Genomic DNA, 15,910 nt, shown 5'->3' on the forward strand with positions numbered 1-15,910 from the left:
AATGAATTCTGATTCTCTGGTTGACGTTTTCCACATAAGCTAAATAAAATTTAGCCACCATGGTTTTATTATAAATATATAATTTTCGCTAACACGAACTAAAAGTAGCAATAAAAATGAGACTAAGTTTATGGTCAAGAAGATAACAAATTTGATTGTAATTTAATCACGATTTAATTTAATAATGGATGGTTAATTCTTTCTCAACATTCTTTTAATATAAGGTTTTGCCACTATTTATTAGTTTCACTTCTCACTCACCTTTTTCACTTTAAAATAAAAACACGGCGTATACAAAAGGGTAGCACGGGCGGAATATCTCGGACGTCTCGTCGGTTTGATCGCTAACGAAAAAAGGAGCCGTTTTGTCCTCTGTTAGCCCCTTTTGAAGGTTGAGTTGTGTGATGTGATGTGTATGTGTGGGTGTCTGTGGGGTGTGATGTCTGCGTGGTGTGATGGTGTGTGTTAGTGGGTGGAGTCTTCTTGTGGATCGTGTTGGTGTGGTGTGTTGGCGCTCAGTGGCGCGTATGGAGGGGGGAGGCGTAACTCATTTAGCCATCCCGGCTCCCCTAGGCGAATTTTAGCCTAGCAATCGCTGTAGTTGCTGCAGCGTAGCAACAACACTGCTGAGGCCAGTGGAGCGGCGGTATGTTGGCCTGGGCTGCCGACGCCGCGTTAATGCCTCCTGTCGCCTTGGTCTGGAGGGAGGTGGAGCCGCCTGTCTTCGGGGGCGATCCTGATGGCTGCTCTGCTGCGATCTACGGCTTGGGGCGAGTTGTCGCCCGACGGTCCGCTTTGGGGTGCGGTGCAGCATGGTGTGATGCTGTCTATTGCACAGTTGGCACAGCGTAAACGACGTACACTCCTGTGTCGTGTGGAGCGTAGCCAAACAGTTTAGGCAGTGCCCGTGCGCTTGGGCAACCTGCTGACGTTGTGGTGGCTGCATGCTTCGGAAAATGCTGCAGTGTTGCAGCCGGTGTGTGCGTCGACACAGTGGGCATCGGCTGCGTTGCGGCACCGTTGCCGGTGCTGATGAAGGTGGTAGTGGTCGCGCGCCATTACGGGGAGCGGTTGCAGGGACGATTGCCGCTGCGGTTCGTGGTGTTGGAGCTGCCCCAGGGCGCGGCACATTCATGGCGGACCTCACAGCTGGCGTCGGTGTTGCTGCCATATCTACTTCCATATTGATCTGTATGAAGAAGTTGGAATGATTATACATTTGTGGCATGTAAATGTATGGCGAATGTGCCACGGTATGTGGCAGGAATGGATCGTCAATTTGATAGATCATTGCGGTTAGAATGGTTGGTTTATAACGGTTTTGTCGTTTGCGGGTTTATTGGTTAGTTATACGACTAATTCATTTGCGTCGCGGTAATATCAGCGGATTGTTTGTTATTTGCGGTTTTGTCATTAGATACGGTTGGCAGAAAACATAATTTCACGAGCGGTCTTGTCAGCGTTCCGCTTTGAGTACGGAGATCAACTACTCGTATATGACCGTCGGAACCGTAATATAGTTTTTCTATGCGGCCAAGCCGCCATTCTGTGGGGGGTAGACAATCATCGTGTATGATAACACAGTCTCCAAGCTGTGGTGCCTTTTCTGGAGTTTTCCATCGGTACCTTTTATGAAGGTCCTTGATGTATTCTTCCTTCCATCGGCAGCTGAAATCATGATGGAGAATTTTGATTCTTTCCCATCGATTTAATAGGGATAGCGACCCCACGCCTGGCTCAGGTATGGCCAGAATGGGTGCTCCTTTGAGAAAATGCCCTGGAGTTAGGGCTGTGAAGTCGGAGGGATCTTGCGAGAGTGTTGTGAGTGGCCGTGAATTGAGAACGGCTTCAATTCGAGTTAATAAGGTAGTGAATTCTTCATAATTGAATTTATAATTTCCAGCTACTTTTTTGAAGTGGGATTTGAAGCTTTTTACAGCTGATTCCCATAAACCACCCATATGAGGAGCGCTTGGGGGGATAAACTGCCAATTAATGCCTTGGGGAGCATACTTCTGAACAATTTCAGGTGATACTTGTTTAATAAAATCCACAAACTGTTTTTCAGTGGCTCTTTGGGCTCCAATGAAGGTTTTGCCGTTATCGCTCATTAGTTTTGAGGGGAAGCCGCGTCGTCCGACAAAGCGAGCAAATGCCGCGAGAAAAGCCTCCTTAGTCAGATTTGTACATAGCTCGAGGTGCACTGCTTTTGTCGTGAAACAGACAAAGACAGCCACATAGCCTTTCATTATGGTGGGCGACCTTAGCATGGACGCCTTTATTTGAAAAGGCCCAGCAAAATCGACACCTGTGACTGTGAAAGGCAGAGTGAAGTTACAGCGTTCCGGAGGAAGTGCTGCCATAATCTGCGTTCGCAACTTCTGCTTATGCAGAGTGCAGATCTTGCACATGAAAATGCATTTTTTGATTTGGGGCTTAAGTCGGGGAATATAGAACTCTTGGCGGACTATATGTTGCATTAGGCGATGTTCTGCGTGGAGCATAAGTAGGTGGATATAATTGAGGAGTAAAGAGGCAAGTCGAGATTTCTCTGGTATGATTAGAGGGTGGCGTTCATTATACGTGAGGCTTGAATTGGCAAGCCGACCATTCGCACGAAGCAGACCTTTCGTGTCTAGGAATGGGTTAAGAACTAAGAGTGAACTCCTTTTGTCAATGGGTTTTGATTCTCTTAATAGTGTTATATCGCGGCTGAAGTAGCGCGTTTGAGTTGATGCGATTAGAGCGACCTTTGCCTTTTGCAATTCTAGGTGCGTCAATGTATCGCATTGGGGGTACTCTGAGGGAACTCCCTTAACTTTAATTTTAAGTCGCTCTATGAACTTTAACATATAGGCGATTACTCTGAGGGCTCGGGAGAACGATGAAAATCGCTCAAGGATGTCAGTATCCTCCACTGCTGTGTGAAAGGAGTCGCTTTTCGACTTTCTGGGGCTATTATATTGCGCATGGGCGATTGTGGCCAAGAATCGGGAGATTCTGTTAACCATCGGGGACCATTCCACCAGAGGGTGGTGGTGGTAAGGTGCAGCGGTTTGCACCCTCTTGTACCTAGATCGGCAGGATTGTCAGCACTGGCTACGTGTCGCCAAGTGGCTGATCCCACTAGGTCAAGTATTTGAGACGTTCGATTGGAAATATACGTCTTCCATGCATGTGGTGGTTTTTCTAACCAGGCTAGTACAATTTCAGAATCGGACCACAGATACAATTTGTATTTTGCCATATTTAAATGCATTTGCACCATGGATACTAGTTTGGCTAGTAGTAGCGCTCCGCACAGTTCAAGCCGTGGCAGACTTATTGTTTTTAACGGAGCTACTTTTGCTTTTGCTACTAGCAAGTGGCTTGTGGTCGCAAAGTCGCTTTGCGTGCGAACATATATAGTTGCGCAATATGCCTTTTCAGAAGCGTCACAGAAGCCGTGTAGTTCGACTTTGTGCTCTGGGGCATAATTTACCCATCGTGGGATTTGTATCTGTGAGATATCGTTTAGATTGTTTGCAAACTGGGACCACTTTTCTAAACGAAGTGGTTTTACTTGTTCGTCCCAGTCGGTTCCATCTAGCCATAATTCTTGTATTAGAATTTTTGCTTGTATCATAACTGGCGAAAGCCATCCTGCGGGGTCGAAAAGTTTCGCCACAGAGGATAGAATTTGTCTCTTCGTTATGGCGGATAATGCAGATATTGACTCTGTAGTGTATGAAAACTGGTCAGATATCGCATTCCATTGGATCCCCAGAGTTTTTGTTGTACTTTCCTTTTCGAATTTAAGGAAATTGGTATCCAACAGATTTTCTTTAGGTATGTCCTTTAAGATATTAGGGTGGTTCGCCGTTATCTTTTTCAACGGAAACCCTGCGGTTTTGAGGGCTTTTACCACTTGTGAGAGTGACTCGTATGCTTGTGGAAGACTGTGACTTCCAGACAAGATATCGTCTACATATGTTTGTGTTTTTAACACTTTGGTTGCCAGAGGAAATTCTGACCTTGTGTTTTCTGCCAGTTCGTGGAGTGTTCGAATGGCTAAATATGGAGAACAGTTGACGCCAAAGGTAACTGTTTTAAGTTTATAGTCGCGTAGTGGACTATTAGGAGATTTTCGGAAAATAATTCGCTGAAAATCTTGATCGTCTTTATGTACGACTATTTGCCTATACATTTTTTCGACGTCTCCGTTAAATACGTATTTGAATATACGCCAATTTAAAATGAGTAGCATTAAATCTGGTTGGAGCGTGGGTCCCGTAAATAGAATATCATTTAGGGAATTCCCCGAGCTAGTAGATCTTGATGCATTAAAGACAACTCTTACTTTAGTTGTTTTTTTGTCTGGCTTTACTACTGCGTGATGAGGCAAGTAAAATGAGTAATATTTGCCATTTATGATTTTTTCGCATGGGCTTACTTCCTCCATGTGATCTAAATGGAGGTATTCTTCTAACACGCCATCGTATTCTGGCTTAAGCTCACCTTTTTTAAGTAAGTTTTTTTCCATACTTAAAAACTGCTGTATTGCAGAGGTGCGAGAGTGACCTAAGGCGAGTGTGTTAGGAAATTGTTGTTTTAGTGGTAGTCGTACGACGTACCGACCATTATCTGATCTAGTAGTTGTGGCTTTGTAAAAGTCTTCACAATACTGATCTTCAGGGGTTGTGATTGATATGGGGGGGAGTTCTTCTAACTCCCAAAATTTTTTTAATTGTGAATTGAGGTATTCGTTTGAGATTTCCTCAACCTGAGTGGTCATGGTGGTAACTGGTTCGGAAACTAGTCCACTTAGGATCCATCCAAAAATAGTATTTTGTGCCAGAAGTGTATTTGAAATTTTTTCAATACCTTCGAGTATTATCTGTGGTATGAGATCGCTGCCTAATAGAAGATCTATTTGAGCGGAAGTGTTGCAGTTGGGATCTGCTAGCTTTAGGTGTGAAACCTTTTGCCAATGCTTGCTATTTATATGATAGCTTGGAAGCATATTTGTAAGTTGCGGTAAGACTATAGCTTCTGCTTGTATGTGCTTATCCGCTTGGGGGGAAATTAAGGTAATGGAGCAGATTTTATTAGAGTTTTGAACTACTCTTCCGCCCATTCCTGTAATTTCAAAGTTGGCTTGTTTTGTTGGCAGTTGTAGCCTATTTTGTGCCCTAGACGCTATGAAGGATCGTTGTGATCCTTGGTCTATTAAGGCCCTAAGTTTAAACAGTTCTCCTCGGTGTTCGATGGAGACAACTGCTGTGGGTAGTAGTACTCTACTTTGATTTTCGCTGTGTAGCGTTTGGGTTTTTAATGCCTTTGAGCAGCATGGTGCTTCTTGGCAATTTTCGGGATTTCGCACTTCGGGATTTGCTGTTGCAACTAAACCCGTGGCTCTTTTCATATTTGCGCTGTTTGGGGATGAGCTGGTAAATGTGCTGTAATGCAGCATTGAATGATGTCGTTTATGACAATAAACGCAATTAAATTTGCTTTCGCACTCTTTAAGTGTATGTGCATGTGAAAGGCAATTTGTACAAAGCCTTTTTGTTCGTACATAATTGTTTCGATCGGTAATATTCATTTTTTTGAATTTCTCGCAAGATTTGAGCTTATGCCCCCCTGTACACAGTTCGCATGACGTTTGCTTGTACTGTTCGGATGTGAACGTTTGATTTTTGAAGAAGCTTCTATTTAAATTGTTGTTGCTACTGGCTTGGGGTCTGTGGAAGCTTCTATTTAGGTCATGTTGAACGGGTTTCGTTCTGACCATTTTTTTATCTACCCTTTCTGCGATTTCATATTGGGTAGTTAGGAAATCTTTCATTTGTTGCCACGTGGGGCATTTTCTTCGTGATGAGAGCGATTGTTCCCATAGAAGTAATGATTTTTCTGGTAATGCGGCAGTGCATATGTTTACCAGTATTGGATCCCAGCTGTCTGTGGGTATATACGTATGTATATCAATTATTAATAATATATGTATATATAGCAAGTATTAGTATTATATGTATGTTGTAGGTTTTTCTCCTAATATAGTATGTATGTATATATTTATATATGTTAAATATAATATGTATATGTATGTTTAAATTTATTTTGTACGTTTTCGCTTTTTTTTGTTTTTTTGTTTTTTTTTTTTTTTGCTTTTGATTGCCTTTGCTTATTTTACGCAATCCTGCTTATACTTGATAAAGTATAAGGGGTATGCTGGAAATTTGTGCAAGTAAATACTTGAATTATTTGTTTTAGAGATATTTTGTGTATTTGAACACAACGGTAAGCAGTTAGGCAATCAAGAGTTCGTTCGATATATATTTTTTACCAAACTGTTTTATCTTGTAGCGGTATTTCGGTTTTTACCGGAAAATAAACCGAAATATAGAAACAGTTTGGTAACCGCTCTTTTTTGTTATTGCCTTTATTAAGATGGGTTTTTGAAAAAAATAAACCGCAAAGGCATAAATTTCAACATACATACAAAAAGAGAATATATACATATGCTAAATGGAATCGATACAACTCACTTTGTACCGCCTCAAGGGTATTTGGGGGTATTTGTATGCGTATGTGCTTGTGCGTGTGCTTTCGGTGGCCCAGTCCTCTGCTGCTTGGCTGCGCTGACTATGTTGAGCTGGTGTGGTTGTTATTGTAGAGTGGCATTTTTTTTTTTTTTATTTAATTCGCGCCCGTTTTTTTTTTTGTATGTAATTTTTTTTTTTTTTTTTTTTTGTTGAAATTCGCGCCCGTTCGTAATTTTTTTTTTTTTTTTTTTATTATTTCGCGCACGTTGTTGGTTTTGTTGTTTTTTTTCTATGTGTGTATGTATTATATGTATGCCACTTTGCACCGCACTTCTTTCATATATGTTTATATATGTATATATTTTATTGTATCTGTATATGTTTTTCCACTGCACTGCACAGCACTTATGTTTTTTTTTTTTTTTTTTTTTTATATAGCTATGTATATATGTATGTTTGTGTCACTGCACTGCACTATATGTGTTTGTTACTTTTTTTGTTTTTTTTTTGTTTCTCACACTTTTTTTGTTTTTGTTCACTTTTTGGCACTTTGTCACTGCACTTTGTTGTTTTTTTTTTTTTTTTATGTTTAATTGCCCATAGTGCCGTCCACTAGGGCTCGAAGGACCAATATTTATTCGTTTCACTTCTCACTCACCTTTTTCACTTTAAAATAAAAACACGGCGTATACAAAAGGGTAGCACGGGCGGAATATCTCGGACGTCTCGTCGGTTTGATCGCTAACGAAAAAAGGAGCCGTTTTGTCCTCTGTTAGCCCCTTTTGAAGGTTGAGTTGTGTAGAGTTGTGTGATGTGATGTGTATGTGTGGGTGTCTGTGGGGTGTGATGTCTGCGTGGTGTGATGGTGTGTGTTAGTGGGTGGAGTCTTCTTGTGGATCGTGTTGGTGTGGTGTGTTGGCGCTCAGTGGCGCGTATGGAGGGGGGAGGCGTAACTCATTTAGCCAGCCACACCTGAAGGAATTTCCTGGCCTTTGATTCTTGGGAATTGCAAGAGTATAAAATTCTAGGTTCCTCCCTAGTACCCATTTTTGGGGATATATTGACACCAACATACTTTATTCAAAAACTTCAAACTTCCGTTTGGCTTTATATAAACTTAAAATATTAGATATACAATAGTTAAATGCCGAAAATGTGTGAAATCGTTCACGAATTTCCTCAGCTCACATGTACTACTTTTTTGTTAATTTGATAATCTAATGAAATTAAATGGACAGTTTTTTTTTAAAAATAAAGTGGTTCATTGCTGTATATGAATGAAATTGGTCTGGACTTTTATTTAAACTTTATAACCCTAATATACTGATTTTCGCTCCTCTGGTACAATAGAAACCTCATATACTCCATATATTAGATCTAACACCTTTGGTTCAGTTTATATCACATATACTTGTATCATGTTAAATAGCTTCTTTTTATTAAAGTTATCATTTCGGCGAAAAAAATGGTATTGACACTAAATAAATTTATGATCAATAATATAGTTTTATTTTTATTTTTGTTTCTTCTAATATTTGGTTATAATCAGTGGATGTTTTCTCAGCCATCATGTTGAACTTATAACAAAATATACCAATAACAATGTAAAAAAGTTTCTTAAAGTGCTGGACTTTGAGACCAAAATATCTTTCTAGAAAAAATCGCATGAAATATATATAGTAGTGTAGTATCAAAAGAAGAAGGGCTAAATACCCCCTTTTTGTGGTAAAAGACCCCATCGGTTTAAATGCTACTGTCTGTTATTTCAGTTTTGCGACACATTTTAACATGAAGATAATGAGGTGAACTGTAAACTCAAGAAAATTACATTTTTACCCAGCGCCGTTGGCAGCTTATGAAAGGTTTATATATTAAGACAGAAAGAAGAATATCTACATACCTGCTCTACATATCTCTTAGCCTTCATGTGCAGACCTTTTCCCCTCTGTAGCAACAGAGCAACTATACCATTTCTTAATATATATTTGAAAAAAAAATGAAGAACTATTGCAATAAGTCTGAAAACTTTAGTTCGAAATAGAGACACAAATATTGTCATGATAGCTGTGTGCTGTCTCAAAAGTAATTGCATTAACATGGGAAGGATCCATGTTTGAAAATGCCCAATCAATTTGTGTGCCGGCAGGTGTAGTTGAATATTCTACACCAAGCAGGGAACTAAAGTCTTTTTCTTGCAGCAGATTTCCTATTGAATTCCCTGTAGACATTAAACAAATGTTGAAATCTCCAACAATTAGCACATTTTGATTGCATAATTCAGAAGTAAGGACTTCCTGAAGTTCTACAATTAAATGTATGACAGAGAAAGCTGAATTTCTGTATAAAACCAGAATATTAATACTGAAACATTTAAACAAAGACGCTTCTAAAACTTTGCAGCCTGAATAAATTTTCTTTACAGCTTTTGGTTCTATAGAGCTAGCAATACTATGCTTTGCATATATTATAATGCCCCCTTTATTTCTGTTGCTTGTTTCCGTGCTATCTATCCTCAGCTCGTTAATTGGAGTAAATCCTGGTATATAAAAATTTTCACACGAATAACTCCAAGTTTCTACAGAACATAAAATATCTGAAGATAGCATCAAACAGTCGCTTTTTATATCATTAATGTGAGCATGAAGACTCTGAACATTATGGAATAAAATTTGATGTCCTGATGTTCGGGAATTCATAAAACTGAAACAGAGCTATATTTGTGTTCAATTCCCTCAGTTCCTTAAATACAGGATCCGATTCAGAAAATTTGTTAGGAGGAATAAAATTTCCTATGATGAATAGACCTTCTGCAGTAGTAGCTCGACTACAAGCGACATACATATATTGAAGCACCGGGTAGAGTGTGAACTACAACTTTATTATATGTGGCACCCTGACTTTTATGAATACTTATTTCCTCAGCCGGAACAACTGGAAACTGATTTCTTTCAATGGAAATTTGTTCATTTCTTTTATATTGAAAAGATTTTAAAACTTTTTCAATTGGTGTCCAAGAAATTTCTAGAGGATGAGGCTTTTTTGATCGTGCTATCAAACCAACAGAAGGTTCCAAAAATTTATTCCACAGAATTGTTGGAAAGGAACATTGAAAATCAATATGCATAAGTTGTCCAGCTGCCCTATTAACCAAGCCATCACACGTGTTTATATTCACTGTAATCATATATTTGGCGAATGTTTTTAGTGTCAATTCATAGGGCAGTCCATGCGTTTCAGAAGTTTTGAAAAGTTTAACTTTTTCCAAAATATTCTCATTTTCACTTACACCAATTCCTTTGGCTGAGTCATTTGCAGTTGAAAGGATAGGTTCAGTTGGGATTCGACTGAGCTTAAGGGCATTGAAATTATTTGTCTCTTGATTGGACCAAAATAAATGTATGGCATCATCGGGAACTTCTTCGAAATTAACTACTCGAGTTTCAATTAGTGATATGTCCTCATTTGTCATAGTACCAGATGCCATATGGTTTAATGAAATTGCAAAAACCTGATCCTCCCGTTGTCTCATTATTTCTGTTAATTCAAAGTATTTAAATAAGTCCCACAAAGGGGAACCAACTAAAGTGCTATATGCATCATTGGGATTAGGAGAGCATATCCACCTATCTCCAACAGGTGAGAGTTGCTTCAAATCACCAAACGCGATGAGCGGTATACCACCGAAGGGGCTGTCTGTTTTGAAAATTTGTTTTAATCTCGCATCAACAGAGCTAAACATACGAGCACCTACCATCGCTATTTCATCAATTATGATTAATTTTAAATCGATAAATCTGGAATACAATTAATTAACTGTGTCATTGCTAAGTGGCCTCAACTCTCTATTCAACTGATTAAAAGTTAGTAAAGAGAATATTGAATGAAGGGTCATTCCATCTATTCCGAATGCTGTTTTACCCATAGGTGCGCAAAGAAGAACTTTTAAGGAACTTGGATTGAATCCAGGTGTAGAATTGTAACGATGGTTAAGTGCTTGATATATTGCAGATATTATCTACACCTGCACCGCCGCCAATGAACTCATAAAATGGGCGGTTTGTTTTTAGCTGGTGCGTCAAATGTGTCAAATAGGTTCTTTGCTTAGTATTTAGACTTTGAACTAAAGAAAATAATTCCTCAACTGTAATTAAAAGCGGTAGTTTAATAAGTCTAATATTGCAATCAGATTCAGTGCCATCATCTGTTGAATCCTCACCATGCAAGTCCAGCAAATTTATATTTGGGTTTATTTCTGGAAGTGCCAACACTCTGAACTCATTTTCCACGATTGGTAGTTCATTCTGAGCCCCTTCCTCCATTTTCAAGTTCTCTTTGCTCAAAAACATCATATTTTCTTTGATCTTCTTCATGTGTTATGCAAGTCTGCTCTTGATCGTTTACAATGAGATCTTGCTGTTCATTCCGCCATGGATAGTAAAGCATTACCATTTCGCGGTAATTAATCGGGTACTAAGTTGCACCAAAGCACTCACCGCTTTCACTTGCTCCCGAATATAAAAGAACAAATATGGTTAAAAATGTATAAAGGATTTTCCAATCCGCAATTTTATTATAGTCTTTGAAACTATAAAATTGTTTAAAAACGATGTGAAAATATAGATTTCCGGGGTGGCGCAGAAAGTACGATGGCGATCGAACGAAAAAAGGGCCGTATCCAGTCGTCGATCCCTTTTGTTGGTTGGTTGGAGTGGTGAGATCGTGGGTGTGTTGGTGATGTGGTGTGTGTTGGTATCCCTTGGTAAGTTGTGTAAAGTTGTATGTATGGGTGTGTGGTGTTTTCAGGAGTGGATGATATTGTTGTGGTGTGTTTGCTTGTAAAGTGGGGTGTGGTGCTTGTGCAGGGATGTTTGCTGGGAAGGCTGATAGTTCATTTAGCCATCCTGGCCCCCCTAGGCGAATGTTTAGCCTAAGAGTCGTTGCAGCTGTTGCACTGTTGCTACAACGTTGCTCAGTCTCGTAGAGCGGCGATATTGCGGCCTAGAGTGCCGGCGCATCATCGGTGCTTCGTTTCGGTGACTCCTTAATCGGGACACAGGAGGGGCTGCTGGTCGTCGGTGTTGTATTGCCCGAGTCGATGGTGGTTGTCTACTTAGAGGGCGGCTGCGCGGGGCAGGCGGCCGACCGATGTCACGTCTCGGGTTGCGATGGAGCAACGTATGATGCATCCTGCCGCATATTTGGCACAGACTGACGGACGTGCACTCCTGAGTGTTATGTGCCGCTGCCAAGCAATTGAGACATGCCCATGAGCCTGGGCAATTTGCTGGCGTTGCATCGGTTGCATGCCTCTAAAAATGTTGCAGTGTTGTATTCGGTGAGGGCGGCGGCAAATGATGCACCGGACGCGCTGCGGTTCCCTGTTTGGTGTTGGTGATGGTCGCGCGCTACTTCGAAGAGCGGCTGTGGGAGCGGTTGCAGTTACAGATCGGGGTGCTGGAGAAACCCCAGGACGCGGCACATTGATAGCCGACCGAATAGCAGGCGTTGGCATAGGTGCATCTGCGTCCATAGTTATCTGTGTAGAAAAGATTATTGGGCTTTATAAAGTTGTATGATATAATATAAGTTGAAATAGGCATTCTACAACCTTTGGTAGCTTGGGGGTCGTCATATTGATCGGCTCGTTAGTTTATATACTTATATATACGAATTGCTGTCAAGTTTACGAGTTATTGTCTTTTCGTTTTTTTTTGTCGATTTATTGAAACGCTTATGAATTACGTTTTCGGGATTATTATCGGGTTATCGTTTATCATTTGCTTTATTGTTTATATTTGCGGTTGGTAGAAAGCACAGCTTCACGAGCGGTCTGGTTAGCATTCCGCTTTGGGTACGGAGATCAACTACTCTTATATGACTGTCGGAGCCGTAATGTAGCTTTTCTATGCGACCAAGCCGCCATTCGGTAGGGGGTAGACAATCATCATGAATAATAACAAAATCTCCAAGCTTTGGCGCTTGTTCAGGAGTCTTCCAACGATATCTTTTATGGAGATCCTTTATGTACTCTTCTTTCCATCGGCGGCTAAAATCGTGATGGAGAATTTTAATTCTTTCCCAGCCATATAATAAGGATAGCGGCTCCACGCCTGGCTCAGGTATGGCCAGAATGGGTGTTCCTTTGAGAAAAAGGACTTCGACTTTGTGTTCCAGGGCATAATTTACCCATCGTGGGATTTGTATCTGGGAAATGTCTTCCAGATTTTTTGCGAACTGGGACCATTTTTCTAAGCGAAATGGTTTCACTTGTTCGTCCTAGTCGGTTCCGTCTAGCCATAATTCTTGTATCAAGATTTTCGCATGTATCATAATTGGCGAAAGCCATCCTGCGGGGTCGAAAAGTTTTGCCACAGAGGATAAAATTTGACCTTTTGTTATGGCGGATAATGCTGATATTGACTCTGTTGTATATGAAAACTGGTCAGATATCGCGTTCCATTGGATCCCAAGAGTTTTTGTTGTACTTTCCCTTTCAAATTTAAGGAAATTAGTGTCCAACAGATTTTCTTTAGGTATATCCTTTAAGATATTAGGGTGGCTCGCCGTTATCTTTTTTAACGGAAACCCTGCGGTTTTGAGGGCTTTTACCAATTGTGCTAGTGACCCGTATGCTTGTGGAAGACTGTGACTTCCAGACAGGATATCGTCTACATACGTTTGTGTTTTTAACACCTGGGTTGCCAGAGGAAATTCTAACTTGGTATTTTCTGCCAATTCGTGCAGTGTTCGAATGGCTAAATATGGAGCACAGTTGACGCCAAAGGTAACTGTTTTCAATTTATAGTCGCGGAGTGGACTATTGGGAGATTTTCGGCAAATAATTCGATGAAAAGCTTGATCGTCTTTATGTATGACTATTTGTCTATACATTTTTTCGACGTCTCCGTTAAATACGTATTTGAATATACACCAATTTAAAATGAGTAGCATTAAATCTGGTTGGAGCGTGGGTCCCGTAAATAGAATATCATTTAGGGAATTCCCCGAGCTAGTAAATCTTGATGCATTAAAGACAATTCTTACTTTAGTTGTTTTTTTGTCTGGCTTTACTTTTGCGTGATGAGGCAAGTAAAATGAGTAATATTTGCCCTTTATGATTTTTACGCATCGGCTTACTTCCTCCATGTGATCTAAATGGAGGTATTCTTCTAACACGCCATCGTATTCTGGCTTAAGCTCACCTTTTTTAAGTAAGTTTTTTTCCATACATAAAAACTGCTGTATTGCAGAGGTGCGAGAGTGACCTAGGGCGAGTGTGTTAAGAAATTGTGGTTTTAGTGGTAGTCGTACGACGTACCGACCATTATCTGATCTAGTAGTTGTGGCTTTGTAAAAGTCTTCACAATACTGATCTTCAGGGGTTTTGATTGATATGGGGGGGAGTTCTTCTAACTCCCAAAATTTTTCCAATTGTGAATTGAGGTATTCGTTTGAGATTTCCTCAACCTGAGTGGTCATGGTGGTAACTGGTTCCGAAACTAGTCCACTTAGGATCCACCCAAAAATAGTATTTTGTGCCAGAAGTGTATTTGAAATTTTCTCAATACCTTCGAGTATTATCTGTGGTATGAGATTGCTGCTAATAGAGGGTTTATTTTAGCGGGAGTGTTGCAGTTGGGATCTGCTAGCTTTAGGTGGGAAACCTTTTGCCAATGCTTGACTTTATGTGATAGCTTGGAAGCATATTTGTAAGTTGCGGTAAGACTATAGCTTCTGCTTGTATGTGCTTGTCCGCTTGGGGGAAATTAGGGTAATGGGGCAGATTTTATTTGAGTTTTGGACTACTCTTCCGCCCATTCCCGTGATTTCAAAATTGGCTAGTTTTGTTGGAAGTTGTAGCCTATTTTCAGCCCTAGACGCTATGAAAGATCGTTGTGATCCTTGGTCTATTAAGGTCCTAGTAGTACTCTACTTTGATTGTCGCTGTGTAGCGTTTGGGTTTTTAATGCCTTTGAGCAGCATGGTGCTTCTTGGCAATTGTCGGGATTTTGCACTTCGGGATTTGCTGTTGCAACTAAACCCGTGGCTCTTTTCATATTTGCGCTGTTTAGGGATGAGCTGGAAAATGTGCTGTAATGCAGCATTGAGTGATGTCGTTTATGACAATAAACGCAATTAAATTTGCTTTCGCAGTCTTTAAGTGTATGTACATGTGATAGGCAATTTGTACAAAGTCTTTTTGTTCTTACATAATTGTTTCGATCGGTAATATTAATTTTTTTGAATTTCTCGCAAGATTTGAGCTTATGCCCCCCTGTACACAGTTCGCATGACGTTTGTTTGTATTGTTCGGATGTGAACGTTTGATTTCTGAAGAAGCTTCTATTAAAATTGTTGTTGCTACTGGCTTGGGGTCTGTGGAAGCTTCTATTTAGGCCGTGTTGAACGGTTTTCGTTCTGCCCATTTTTTTATGTACCCTTTCTGCGATTTCGTACTGGGTAGTTAGGAAATCTTTCATTTTTTGCCACGTGGGGCATTTTCTTCGTGATGAGAGCGATTGCTCCCATAGAAGTAATGATTTTTCTGGTAATGTGGCAGTGCATATGTTTACCAGTATAGGGTCCCAGCTGTCTGTGGGCATATTTTGTGTCGATAAAACCGAGAAACAATTTGAAACAGTGGATTGAAGTTTGATAAATTCTTCACTTGTTTCCTTTTGAATTTTTGACAAGTTCATTAATATCGATATTTGTTTATCGACCAATATTCTTTCGTTTTCGAATCTTGATTTAAGAGCTTCCCAAGCCAAATTGAAATGATCGTCATTTAGTGCGAACTGTTTCACTATTACGCCTGCTTGACCTTTTGTTTTGTATCGGAGGTGATACAATTTTTGTGCGTTTGATAATTTTGGGTGGTTCATGTAAACGGCTGCAAACATGTCCCGGAAGGACGGCCACTGTTCATAACCACCATGAAATATTTCTGTGTCACATGCGGGCACCTTGAGATGGATGCCTGAACTTGCCTCTTGACTTGTGGCAGCTCTACTCGCTGATGTGGAGTAGGTGCAATTGCTTTTATTAGTTTAAGTTGGTCGGAAATCATTGCTTTAGTTTCTTCGAACTGGTCTAAGCAGTTTTCGTATTTGGCATAAGCCGAAGATTTGAAATTTTCTGGTAGATCTGAGTCGTCAGATTCTACAATCGCGTCATATGCAGCTTGGAGACGTGACCAAAAATTATCAAGATTGTCTTTTTTGATTTCTAATACCGATTCAGAATTGTCCTAAATCGGCGAAGATGAGAATCTAGTGCACTATCTTATTAAACTGTCACTTTCCGAAATGAATTTTGTGTAAGTAATGTCTCTACCCCTTTTTTGTTTTGTCGCACCTTGCTTGGAGCGTGTAGCTTCTGCTGGT

The 15,910-nt window shown here is 40.2% G+C and overlaps 1 protein-coding gene across 1 annotated transcript; it reads right to left on the reverse strand.

The window, feature by feature from the left end:
• Positions 1 to 276: 276 nt before the first annotated feature.
• On the reverse strand, positions 277 to 1,273 carry LOC138857622 (uncharacterized). Its single transcript, XM_070110807.1, has one exon. It carries the CDS (start codon positions 1,226 to 1,228, stop codon positions 581 to 583), a length of 648 nt encoding a protein of 215 aa, XP_069966908.1. The 5' UTR covers positions 1,229 to 1,273; the 3' UTR covers positions 277 to 580.
• Between the last annotated feature and the right edge of the window lie 14,637 nt (positions 1,274 to 15,910).

The sequence above is a fragment of the Bactrocera oleae genome, chromosome 5 (assembly GCF_042242935.1).
Source record: "Bactrocera oleae isolate idBacOlea1 chromosome 5, idBacOlea1, whole genome shotgun sequence".
NCBI classification, from domain to species: domain Eukaryota; kingdom Metazoa; phylum Arthropoda; class Insecta; order Diptera; family Tephritidae; genus Bactrocera; species Bactrocera oleae.

Excerpts from the sequence above, each read along its gene's own strand:
- LOC138857622 (XM_070110807.1), bottom strand. The coding sequence starts at position 1,228 with ATGCCACAAATGTATAATCATTCCAACTTCTTCATACAGATCAATATG.